This window comes from Castor canadensis, chromosome 3, assembly GCF_047511655.1.
Source record: "Castor canadensis chromosome 3, mCasCan1.hap1v2, whole genome shotgun sequence".
NCBI lineage: Eukaryota > Metazoa > Chordata > Mammalia > Rodentia > Castoridae > Castor > Castor canadensis.
The window spans coordinates 35743392-35757047 of NC_133388.1; the positions used below are offsets into that span (position 1 = coordinate 35743392).

Below are 13656 nucleotides of genomic sequence, written 5' to 3' on the forward strand. Positions count from 1 at the left end.
ATGGGTGCCATTGGGAGGAGCCCCTGATGAATTCAAAGCAAGGAATCAATAGCAGCAGGATTCGAATCAGCACTATTCTTCTGGTCCACTGTTAATAAAAATGTGGACTAGATTAACTATATTTATTATAACCAGCAGAGATTTGTCAACTATATAATGGATACAGTGAGGGGAATTGCAGAACAACTAGGCTCCACCAGTAAGATGGCATAGGAAAACTGAATGACTCTACACATGATTCTGGTGGAAAAAGGGTCGGGGGTAATGTGTCCTGATTGGGGGCAAATGCTGTGCATTCATCTCCAACAACACAGGTCCAGATGGGACCAAAACCAAGGCTCTCCAAGGCCTGACAGCCTGTCAAGCAAACTGGCTAAGAACTCAAGGATAAATGACTCCCTTACTAACTGGCTAGAGCAATGGTTTGGGAAATGGAAGGGGGTGATGACCTCAATCTTAACATCTCTCCTTGTTGAATTTGGGGCAATGGCTTTAGTTGGGTGTTGTGTTATACCTCATACATGGGGACTAATTCTTAGATTCATAGAAACTGCCCTAACTAAACAAACTCCTGAGTCAGATAATGTTAAATGAGTTTGAAGAAAAGAATGGAAAATAAAAAGAGGGGGAACTGTGAGAAAAATAGTCTTTCCTATCAAAGTGTGTCGCCATTTTAGCCACTTGCAATTCTGGGTTCTTGTTCACTGAGCTCTGTTTTCCCACTGAAATTACTACCTACCCCACCCCCAAAGTCCAAGATTGTGCACCCAAACTCAATCAATCAAAGTAAAGGGGGCAGGGCCCCACCAGGTCAGGGATAAAAATGCCAACCTATGGCATACTCCATGTGCGCTTGCTGTGACCATGTGCCTGTGCATCCTTCTGCAGAAGTAAATTTTACCTTGTCAAGACAATTCTCTGTTTCTGTGTCTGCAATCATGACTGCAGTGGTCTTTGGGGGTCTTATTTCTAACACTACTTTGATGCCACTACAGCTACTAATAACTAATGGGTGGGAGGGCATACAGTGTGGGTACAAGAGACAAAGAAATGAGGCATGGACACAGGTGGATTGGAGCAGGACAGTGTGAGATTTCATCATGCTATTTAGAATAGTATGCAGTTTAATATGAATTGCATCTTTCTAGAATTTTCCATTTACACACCATTTTCAGACTACAGTTGACCATATGCAACTAGAATAGCAGAAAGTGAAACTGTGGATAAAGGTTACTGTATACAATTATAATTCAACAATATAAAAATTTAAAAAGTCAATGGTACAAGTAGAAGATGAGGTCACAAGCATAACTCAAGCCAACTGTGAAACGATCCGTTCAAAAAGCTAGGCACCCTCAGAGTCCAAATGTCAAGAGATGATGAACGTCCCTTTAAGGCTCAGTGTACCACATTTTAAGAAGACCAATAATAGACTGAAAAATAAGTCTTACAGCTGTTAGGAGAAGAAGTGTGGAAGGATATACAGGCTGGGAAAACAGAATACTGCAAAGAGAACTCATTTGGCTCTCCACAAATATTTGGAACAATTCCCGCTGAGGACATTATTTTGCTCTGAACAGGAAGCAACTGAGGCAGACTCCAGCCCTAGGTAAGAGGCCACATTGGTAACAAGTGGAACTAGTTTAAAATGGAACGATGTGCCTTGGATAGGACTCTTGCACATAGTCAAATGGCATCTAGAGAGCCAACTGTTGGAGCTATCCTAAGGTTCCAGTGTGGACAGTGATGATTTCCTGAGAGGAAATCTGCTAAAAGTGAGAGAAAAAATATTGTTGTTGTTTAATTATTAGCTAATACTTAAAAATGCCTGCTTTGTACTAGACACCATCCAAAGCATTTCTGTACACATTTCATCCTCATAATAACTGTGAAAATGGTACTATTATAATTCCCATTTTCATAAAGGAGACACATTACTCGTAAGTGTCTGAAGTTGAAGCTTTATAAAGGGTGTGTGAGCCAGTGTGGGGCCTGAAGTGGAGGCCCACAGAGAAGAGACCTCTTCTTCCCTGCAGCAATCTTGACTCTGCCTTGACTCAGGGGCAGTCCTGTAGAACAGCCTGGTGTGGGGGCTCTGGAAACGCCATGCAGGAGCAGGATTAAATCTTGCCCATCAACCTGGTGACTGCTTAGTCCTCATAGGATCTTCCTGGAAGCTCTACAACTTTGCTGTCCGATATGGTAGCCACTAGCCACAGTTGACTCTTGAGCAATTTCAGGGCCTAGTCCAAATGGAGATGTGATAAAGTACAAATTACACACTGTGTTATGAAACAAAGCATGTAAGCTATATAGCTAGTAGCTATTATATTGGTTATATGATACAATGGCAATCTTTTAGATATAATGGGCTAAATTATATTTATTTTAATAGTTTTATTGAGATACAATATACTCATTTAAAATGTATATTTCAATGGTTTTTAATATATTCAGATAGCTGTTCATCACCACAATCAACTTCAGGACAATTTTGCTATCTCAGTAGGAAACTCTGCACGCCTTAGCCATCACTTTCCATTCCTTCCATCTCCTTGACTTTTCCCGTAGCCAACACTAATCTGCTTTCTGTCCCATAATTTGCTCACTCTGGAAATTTCCTATAAGTGGAATCATATTTTGTGACTGGCTTCTTTCACTCAGCATGTTTCAAGGTTTGTTTTGAAGCATGCATTAGTACTTCATTTCTTTTTATTGTGAGTAATGCACTGTGTGGATATATCACATTTTATTTATCCATTTGTCAGTACGCATTTGGGTTGTTTCCACTTTTTGACCATTGTGAATAATGTTGCTATGAACATTAGTGTGTAGGTTTTTGTGTGGACATATGTATTCAGGTCTCTTGGGTAAATACTTTAGGAATGAAATATTCCTGGGTCATAGGGTTACTCTAATGGGCTGTTTGAGGAACTGCCAGACCATTTTCCATAGCAGTGGCACCATATAGTGTTACCACCAGTCTCGTATAAGGACTTCTCTCCATCCTCAACAGCCCTTGTTACCGTCTATTTGATGACAGCCACTCTAATGGGTATGAAGTAGTAGCTCATTGTGGTTTTTGATTTGCATTTCTTTAATGGTTAATGATATTGATCATCTGTTAATGTGTTTATTTCCATAGCTTCTTTCTTCCTTGAAGTAACATCTATTCAAATTCTTTGTCCCTTTTTAAATTGGATTGACTGTTCATTACTGAATTAGAATAGTTCTTTATATTCTACATACAAGTCCCTTATTAGATATATAATCAGAATTTTTGCCCCTTCTGTGGGTTATCATTTCTTAAAAGTATCCTTTGAGGCACATTTTCAATTGTAATGAAGTCCAGTTTATCATTATTTTTTGTTGCTTATGCTTTTGTATCATATCTCAGAAACCCTCACCTAATCCCAATCCTAAGGAATTTTATAATTTTACCTCTTACAATTTTAGAACTTTGGCCTATTTTGAATATTTTTGTATATCATATGAAGCAGGAGATCTAACTTCACTCTTTGGCACATGACTATCCAGTTGTTGTAGCACTCTTGGTTAAAAAGACTCCCCCCATCACCCATTGAATTGTCTTGATACCCTTGTAGAAAAAATCAATTTACTGTAAATGCAAGCATTGATTTTTGGACTCTCAGGGTCTGTTCTGCGGATCTACTGTTTATCTTTAGACTAGCATCACACTGTCTTCATTACTGCAGTTTTGTAGTAAGTTTTGAAATCAGGAAATGTGGATCCTCCAACTTCGTTCATTTTCTAGATTGTTTTGGCTATTTTGAGTTCCTGAAATTTCCATATGAAGTTTATGATCAGTTTGTCAATTTCTGCAAAAGCCAGTTGGAATTTGAGAGAAACTAGGGTAAATCTATGGGTCAATTTGGAAATATTGCTATCTTAACAATATTGTCTTCCAATTCATAAATATGAGATATTTCCATTTATTTAGGCCTTCTTTAATTTCTTTCAAAAGTGTTTGTAGTCTTCAGAGTATTAATTTTGTATTTCTTTTGCTAAATTTATTACTGAATACTTTTTGGTGGTTTTGATTTTATTTTGCTTAGAATTTATTATTAAAAGTAACTTTCTCTGTTTCTTTTTACTTTTAAAACCATTACTAGAAAATTTAAAATTACAGTTGTGGTTCACATTACATTTCTTATGGACTATACCCACTCTAGAGTGAAGAGTCTGAGAGTCAAGAAAACTAAGGAACATAAAACAGTGGAATGCATCCAAGGCGCTCATGACATTATGTCCCTGGAGCTATGTTTGTGAAACCTGGTGTCGAATTTTCCCCTTATGAAAACCACAAATCCTAATGAGCTTCTGAGTTTATGATTGTACTCAGAGAAAACACTTGTAGCTACTTGTTCCGGTTCCACCTGGGGGAATTTGATCAGATACAGTTGTAGGGTTTTCTGTGATTTCTCAGCTCTGGGCCTTTCTTGAGCCCAGGCATGAGAAACAGGAAAAAGGTAAGACAGCTCATGGTGACTGTATCACACACATCTCTTTATGTTATACCCAGGAAAAGGAGTAATAGAGGACTGTCTCAGAGCCTGATCTGAAGTTTATGTTTCTTTCTCACTCCAGCTCCACCCAACTGGCTCTATCTCAGGAAAATCTTCCCCAATTCTCCAGGATTGATCTAGATGTTCCCTTTTATGTGTGCCCATGATGTTTTTGGTAACATCTCCTACACAGAATAGATACTATTTTTCTTTTTCCCTTTAGACTGAAAGCCTCCCAGTTGTTTACCATTGAACCCTCTTCTGAAGTGAATGCAGTGATAAAGTGACAGAATAAATGAATGAGTACAATGCCCCTTCTTTGTTTAGAACAGAATCATTTTACAACACACACACATAGAAAAGTTAGATGTTTTATAAGTGTGTTTTGTTTTAATGGAAAGAGTAATTAAGTTTACTGTCAGGAAACTGGCCTGAGTTCCAGTTCTGCCTTTGCTGCTTATATGTGACCTTGAATAAATCATTATTCAAAGTCTGGATTTGATGAGGGATCTATAAGACAAAAGGGCGAACTATTGAACTTCAAGTTTCCTTCCAGTTCTAGTATTCTGTGAGATTTTGACAACAGGTCAAGTATAGGTTTTAAATGTAAGCTTCTTTCAAGTCAAGCAATCTAACACAGCAGCTGAGATCCCCAACCTTTTTCAGGGACCTCTGCTTTCTCCTCCCCCTCCTCCATGTCTTAGCAAATATTAATAGCCAAGGGCCTCGCTGAGTGTGGTTTTTAATAGAATCCAATTTCAGTCCATTTAGAGTGGGACTTTTCATGCTGACTCAGTAATTTGAACTATGCTATGCCTGATGGGCTGAATGCATTTTCCCTGCCTCCACTGCCCACCCTGTACTGGTGCAGGCACTGGGAACTTGGAGTGGGCATCTTAATCAAAGCAGCTGCAGATCAGCTGTTTGACTTCACAACCAGTGTTGTCTTTTCCTGCGCTGAGGCATGTGATAAGGATATGAAGAGCATTGCAAGGACAGTGGGCAATGGCCACTCTAATTCCGGCCATGGGTGGACTGTCACAGGCAAACTGGGTTGTGCTTTTGGTATGCAGGACAGCTGGTTCTGAAAATCATCAGAATCATTCCGATTGCTGCGGAGCCTCTGCTACACCTAGAAAGCTCATGGGTTAGAGTATGGGACTTCCTCTGTTCCCTACCCATCCTCCCCAGCATTTGTCCTGTTTGACCAGAGACTTACCCAAAGGCTTATTGGGAGGCTCCATTCTTCTGGAGTGTGGGAAGAGGGAAGGCAAACATGTAGGTATTAGTAGCCACACTACAAATGAAAAAACAGGCTGAGGAGGGTGGAGAGGAGATGAATATTTATTCTGTGCTTACTCTGTAGCAGGCGCTGAGCTAGGAGGTGATGATTTCTTCCTTCTCTCAATACCCTTTCAAGGGCTCTATCATTATTTCCATGTGTATGTTAAGAAAAGGAGTGTGAGAAAAATCAAACAACTGCCTCAGGGTCACACAGCTCATAGAGGTTAAAACTCATATTCAAGATGTCATTCACCTATCCACCCCAAAAGGTCACAGAATTTGAAATGGCAGAGCCATGCACTCTGAAGTAAGCCTACTGGTCTATCGAAGCAGTGACCCCCTCAACATATCTGGTCATCAGAAACACTTCAGAACATTCTAATAAACTAGTATTTTGAGCATTAGTCCTGTGGTCTGATTCTTCAAGTCTGAGGCAGAGCCTAAGATGATGTATTTTTAACAAGCTCTTCCCAGTGATTATGATGTTTTAAAAAGCACAGGCCTGGAGCACATGGCTTCTCTGCTGACCCAAGTCTCCCAGGACATCTTCATTTCTCAGAAGCACAGATCTAGTCCAGTCCTTCATTTACCACAAGTAACATTTGTCACTGAATCCATTATTCATCTGTTCTAGGCTCAGTGTGCAACAGCTTTTGAGTACCTGTAATATGCCAAGCATTGCACCAGAGAAAGAGGTAGGGTTGCATTGCTTTAGGAGCACAGACTACCTTTGAAACAATGATCCTCAGTCAAGACTTATAAGAGTTAGCAAGGCAAAGAGAGGGTAGAAGGGTGAGGAATGGCCAATGAGGCAGAGGGAATAGCATGGAAAGTTCCATAGACCCAGCACAATGGTTCAGATCTATATGGCAGTAGAATGGGAAGTACCTTGGGAAGAGAGCCAGGAGGTGAGTATGGAAAAATCAGGGAAAAAAATACATGAAAGACCTTGTGTGCTATGTTAAGGACTTTAGTCCTTATCATAAAAGTGACAAGAAGCTACAAAACAATATTAACTTTGAAATCAGATGATTAGATTATGTTTTAGAGGAGTCACTCCGATAGAAAGGATAAACTGTAGGCAGGAAAAGCTGGCAAAAGAGGAACAAATTAGTTGTGGAATTAGGAATTTATGTATGTCAGAAAGCACCATAAACAAAATTTTGAAAGCAAAGCACTTGGAAAGCATATTTGCAGCATTTCTTGACAAAAATAATATTCTTGAAATTACAAATTGATAATAAAGATAAATATACCAATATCAAATAAATAGAAAATTCACAAAGGAAGAAGGTACATATGGTCAATAAGCATAAGAAAATGTCATTCACTAATAAGCAAAGAAAGTTAAAACAAGTTGAAAATAACATTGACATGCTATTATTTTGCCTATCAAATTGGTGAAGATTTGATAAGTGATAATACCCAGTGTTACGCAGGGCCCAGGGAACAGAACACTCTGGAGGCTATAAATGGGACAGTGTTTTGGTACAAACTTTCTGAGTGGTGGTTGGCAACAGGTATCAAAATCCTTAAAAATAGCAAAGCAATTTCCTTCTTGAATTGTATCCTAAGAAAACAGGTATGTGTAAAATTTAGTGATAAGAATGTCTGTTGCAATGTTATCTACCATAAAAACTGAGAATAAATGAAATAATCATTATTTGGAGACTGATTACAAAGTGAGGGTCCATCCATATAATGAAGATGCTATCGAAAAAGTTTGAAAGACATGCAGAAAACGTTCATGATATATTAAGAGTACTAACAGAAGGAGCAAAAAAATGTGTCTGAAATGCTACAATTTGTGTTTGAAAATGTGTATCTGTGGGATATACAAGAAATTAGAGAGAAACTAGATATTAGTAGATAGGGCAAGTTACTTTTCACTATAGAGCTTTTTATATTTTTGAATTCTGTATCTGTGTATATATTCTAAAATATAAGCATACATTTTGAAATATATACAGTGTGATCCAGTTTTGTTTTTCATAAAAAAACACAAGAAACCCTGCATATATGTGTGTATATATTTATACCAAAAAAACCCAAAACATATATCCAAAAGGATAAAAATGTATTATATTGGGTGGTAGGATGATTGAATTTTGTCTTTTTTTCCTGTTTTCTACAATACACTTGTGAGGCTTTCATAATTAAACAAAAGGTATGGATATTTTTTCCCTCAAAGAGTTTATCATAAAAGTCCAGGCAGAAGGTGATATACAGGTCAGATCCATGGTTAGTGTTCTGTCTACATAGTTCAACAGTGACATCCACCAAGTGTGTAATTAAATCACAGTCCCTTTTTTAGGAGGGGTGGAGAGAAGGAAGCTGAAGACTTGGTAAGGTGAATGGACCTGATTTTGCTTAACAGTTCTCTGAAGTCTCTGTGAGACAAATGCACAGAAAATTCACTCTACAACCCCAACATTAATCGTACTTCAGGCAGCTTATTCTGGGGGGAATCATTTAAGTTTGGGTCACAGTGGATGGAATTCCAATAAACATGTATATCTAAGTCACTGATAAGCCAATAGTCTGTATATTTGTTATGTGAGGTTCCACAGAACACATACTTCTGGTTTCTTAGCTTTCTCCTCAGGAAGGACCAGTCTTATCTCCATCTATCCAGCCCTGCCCTAATGCACTCATTCAAACAAGACTTCTCTCCTGCCAACATGCTGGAATAGTTATACAGAGTCCTTTCAGATGCATGAAGAACAAAGGAAGACCCTGCCAGTTTGAACTGGTTCTGCAGGCCACCTCTGTCCTCATCTTCACTCTTCAGATCCCAACAGTTTTGCCAATTCATGAACTTCCTGGGCTGGAGGTTTGGGAATAAGGGAGTTTTGCACATAGTCCTATGCTAGGCCTGAGGGTAGTTTTGGGTTGGATGTCATGTGAAGCCACTTTGGAGGAAGAGGATAGAAAGAAGGCTATGGCAGGGGTGGGAGATAGGAACAGAGAATGTGGCTGCTGGAATGGCTTTTTTTTCCTTATCCTCTTCTCCAGAGGTGAGCAACTGTTGACCCTTGGATATTTCTAGCACCTTCCTGCAATGCCTGTTGAAAGTGTTTGGGGAGCTATGTAAATATAACCTGTGCTGCTGGCTTGTAGGCCCCTTGGCAGTGATTGGATCTTGCAATGGCAGAGTCTCTGTTTAAACAAATAACCCATAATTAACTTCGGGTTTCATTTTGGTCTGTACCTATAATTGCCATCCTTTCCCACTGCTGAGGATGGGTAAGGAATGCTAGGAGGATTGTTCAGATACATGCTGGCCCTATCAGCAAGTAGAAGTCAATGTACAGAAATGACATGTGGTTCTCAGCTATTTTCTCCTGGTGGGTGGCTGCTTTGACCACTAGATTCTGGCCTCTATAGTCTTTTTCTGCGTGGTAAATACAAGAAAAAGCCTATGTACCACCATGGACATGGTGAACACTTTTCAACTTAATACCTACTGTCCTGCTCTCAAATAGCTGTAACTATGTATATGTAATACATATAGAGAGCCAAGTACAGAACAGTTACGATCTAGAGCTCTGGAGCCAAACAGCTCTGGTTCAAATCCTAGCTATGTCCCTTGAGGCCATGCAACCTTGGGATAATTTTCCTCACATGGAAATGATACCTCACAAAGTAAGTGCATGAAAGAAACGAGACTGTCCATTTAAAGATCCAAAGATAGTGCATTTAATAAATCCTAACTATTAACATTATTGCATCTGCTTATATTTTAATTTTGTACAATATTGTCTCACTAATCACAGGAAAAATACATGAAAATGTTTAAGTATCATATAAATTAAAGGTGGCATGGTAATAGTCTCATACGCAGTTCTCAACGCTTTCATCTTCTTGAAGACTGGGACTACATCTTAAGTCCCACAGCATATTGCACTACAGTGGGCAAACAGGAATTCCTCAGTAAATGTTTTTCGTCTGACTGAAGCAACATGGCATAGCATAAAGAGAGCAGATATCAGGAGACTAGGCTGGGATAAAATTAGTTTAAGGCAGGAGAGTCAGTCTGCAGTCATAATTTATTCATTCAACAAATATTTGTTGAACACATTCTACGTGCTAGATATTGAGTTCAGATAATTTCATCAAAAAGAAGCTGTACAAGAGTCCACAAAGACAAGGCCCGGGCCAGGCTCCACAATCCCAGCCCACTCTTAAAAGCACAAAGGCCGCAGCCAACATGGTATATAGAGCTGGACAAATGGCCAATGGCTTGGAGAGAAGCCCTATCTGCCTGCGTAAGCAGCTCTGACTGAGGGCTGGAGAGGGAGTAAAAGTGAGGGACTGGGCTGCTTCCAAGAGAATGACAGGAACTGCTGCCTGTAGATTTATTTTTATTTATACTTAATTACTCCACAGTCCAATCTACCAGCCTATACAATGTTCTTTCCTTTAGGTGTCATCTCTCCCTCCCCTGTCACCTACACAGTCTACCCTATTCCAGCCTTTGGACCATTTCACCCTGCCTTTCTGTTGTCACAGTTGCCTGCTGGCTGGGAGGCGGGGGAATGGCATTTGTGGTCATCAGAGAGGGCATTAAGAGTGGGCCTTGATGGCATGTGAATCCTGGCAGAGATCCAGATGCCTGAGAGGGTGAGAAGAAAGCAAAAGCCAAGACAACAAGAGAGGGAGAGAGGCAGGGACTAAAGTGACTGGGAGGAGTAAGGAATTCCAGTGTACAAATTCAGTCTTTATGTTGGCTTAACTAACGCTTCTGGTTTTACGTCACTCCCAGATTTATTTCAGTTGCCTCAAGACGCACTGGTCCATCAGGAAGGTGTAGAAGGGTCAAGACTGTGCTCCGTGCCTGCTGTTTCTGGGATGATACATTTGCCAGGCTCTGTGAGATGCACTGTCCCAAGTCAAAGCCACAGTGCCATCCCCAGCCCATGACACCCCTCCCCCAGTTGCCCCAGGAGAACTTAGACCCCTCTCAGTTGCTGACCTGCTAGAGAAGAGGACGTCTCCAGATCTGGGCAGCCCACCACCTTCTAGATGTGCTTCTCACCTTTCTTTTCACACTGAGAGTAGACAAAGAGTTGGGGAGCAACAGGAAGAAGAGGGGTGCTAGAAGAAGTGGGAACAGAGGGACAAGCCCCAGGGTGGAACTCTCCACCAGGGGGGGCCTGGAAGTCCCTGGTCAGGTATGGATGTGGCTCTAGAGAGGCTTCCTGGTTACATGGCTTCTTTCTCCCTCTGGGAGCATCTGCTGAGCTTCATCTCCGTCAGCTGGATATACCGAATCACATTGGTGTCTGCGAGGAGAGAAACACACCTTGGGGAACCTGGTGAGGCAATGATTGCATCTACACAGAATCATGCAAAAGCTGGGTTATCAGCCTGGGGACAGGCCAGACTCACTCAGTCATGGGCTCTTCTGCCTTTCCATGGTGGTAGCTAAGAGGGCCACCAAATGTTGGCCTCCTCCTTCACTACTTTCCCTTTGAAAATGCAGACAGATCACTTTGGCCCAAGGGAAGCCGGGGGAGAGGAGAGAACTTGCCCCCATTTCTACACAGCAGCAATCCCAGTGGTTCCCAAGTCAGCAGTTAGCTGAGACTCTGCTGGGAGATTACCTTCAGGCAAACGACCAACCTCTTTACCCTCATGTCTCAGCTATAAAAGAAACACCTTCAGTTTTGAATGCCTACTTTGTGCCACACTTTTAATTTTTTAAAATTTGTTTTGATTTTTTTTTTGACATAGGGAGGGATCTATGTTGCCTAGGCTGGCCTTGTATTCCTGGGTTCAAACAATGCTCCCCACCTCAGCCTCTTGAGTAGCTGGGACTATAGATGTGCACCACTGCAACCAGCTGTGCTGTTCTTAACCTTCATTCTCGCTACAGTCCTGCAAGTTGTATATCCTTATCCTCACTGTGACAAAAGGAGAGACTGAGATCTGGGAAGATTAAAGATGTCCAAGAAGACACACCATTACTGATGTATCTGACTCCAAAGCCTGCCTCTCCTGGGGATCATAAGTTCCTCATAAAATTGCTGTGAGGCCCAAAATAGATGTCTAAAAGTGCTTAATATAAAAAATAAAAAATAGTTGAATATAACTTTTTAAACTTAAGTTTAAAAATGACTTTGCATCATTGTCTTATTTTTATCTTTATAAGTAAGGTCAGACAATCAACTTTCCACAAATGGGCCAATCCTCAAACCCAGAGTCCAGTCCTTAAATTAATGAGCAGGAATGATATGGAACAATGGCTGGCTCTGAACACACCAGAGCATAAGACTTGTGGGCTACCTGGGATATCTACTTCCCAAAGTAGAAATGTATATTGTATCGTGCTCGTGAGTGCTAGGCATAGCATCCAGAACAGTGCTGGCATATAGTGAGTGCTCAAGAAAATTCTGCTAAGTGAGTCCGATTCTTTCTTAGTTCTCATATTGTTTGTAGTATCGTGGGTGGAACACAATTTATATACAGAAAACAAACCAACAATACATAAAAATAAAGAGAAGTTCTTAAAAAGACAAAGGACTATACATTTAGATGTTTGCAAATTGATCCGAAAATTCTTAAAAGACTTCTTAGAAGAAGGATTGCATTTTTAAAAAATCAACCTCATGACCACAATAGCAACATCAAGCCAAAGCCATCATAAATGTTACCTCTTCAGAGAGGCTCTTTCTGCCCACCTGGCCTACAGCAGCACTCCTTTTGCTCTGCTCTGTTGTCGCCATAGCATTTAGTACTACTGAATAACGTATCATTTATTTGTCCACGTGTACTCTACCCATCTTCCTCCACTATAATTTAAGTTCCTTGACAGTAATACCTTTTTTTTTAAATAGGGTCTCACTATATTGCCCAGGCTGGTCTCAAACTCCTGGGCTCAAGCCATTCCCCTGCTCAGCCTCCTGACTGCTGGGACTACAGGCACATGCCACAATGCCTAGCAAAAACTTTCTTTTGCTCACTGCTATGTACTCCCCACCTAGAACAGCTCCTGGCCTACTGGACTCTCTTAATAAATAACTGGGATGAATGAACAAGTTATTGGACAAGCTAATGTACACGAGCTAAAGGGATGGTGTAGATAACACATGCTCTCAGGACTGGAATTTGACTGGAGAAGTTTGAGCACCCCCTGAAAGATGCTGGGTTTAACACCAAACTGTCTTATATGCAGATGTGAACTCCTCATGGGCAGAGGCCATGTTTTCTCATCTATATTCCTGGTGCCAAGCACAAATTGTGGTAAATGATAAGAATTCAATATATATTGGTTGAGTAAGTAGAGCTGTATTCTGAATGGAAAGGGGAAAAAATTCTGTAGGGTCTTTGAAGAGAAGTGGTGTTCATGATTCCTGGAACCTTGGTTCCCAGTGGATGCATGGACTGTGCGCTGTCTTTATCCCGGGTCCTACGATACACCTGACCCCTAATTTGCCATCTCTGCCCACTCCTGGCCCTGCCAGCAAGGGATGCTATCTGATGCAATAACAAGGCTCAGGAGCTCTCAGCGGGGGCCAGCAGTGAGAAAGCAGGGATCGTAGTCTTACCTGTTGGTTGTCGGGTCCTTGCTTCTTTCAAGTAATAGAGTGCTTTGTCATAATCCCCAAGGTGGTAGAAGGCCACACCAGACCGGTAAAGGGCCTTAAAGTTCTCACCTTCCTTCTTCAGGACCTTGAGGCAATACTCCTTGACTCGCTCATAGTTTACCAGCTCAGCCTGGAGCAGGCAGGCTGCAGAGGAAGGCAAAATAAAAGGAAAATGCTATCAACGTAACAGTGGCAGGCTCTGAATATCTTTCTTTAGTTCCTTCTTCCCAAAGGACATTTAATAGTGTTGGGCCTTT

General features: G+C 40.8%; 1 protein-coding gene across 4 annotated transcripts in view; it reads right to left on the reverse strand.

The window, feature by feature from the left end:
* Nucleotides 1-579: 579 nt before the first annotated feature.
* The window catches only part of Ttc9 (tetratricopeptide repeat domain 9), a 35140-nt gene continuing 22063 nt past the window's right edge, over nt 580-13656 (reverse strand). Inside the window, exons 2-5 of one of the 4 annotated variants that reach the window (XR_012446108.1) lie at nt 13361-13543; nt 10786-11095; nt 5746-5774; nt 580-2243 (exon numbers count right to left, since the gene is read on the reverse strand). Coding sequence is in view for 1 of the 4 variants with exons in the window: in XM_020153137.2 (XP_020008726.2) it covers nt 11016-11095; nt 13361-13543 (263 nt within the window). In the remaining 3 variants the exon portion in view is untranslated. Of the gene's footprint in view, nt 2244-5745; nt 5824-7911; nt 11096-13360; nt 13544-13656 lie in introns of those variants that run through there. The other 3 variants (XR_012446109.1, XR_012446107.1, XM_020153137.2) reach the window with 3 other exon arrangements.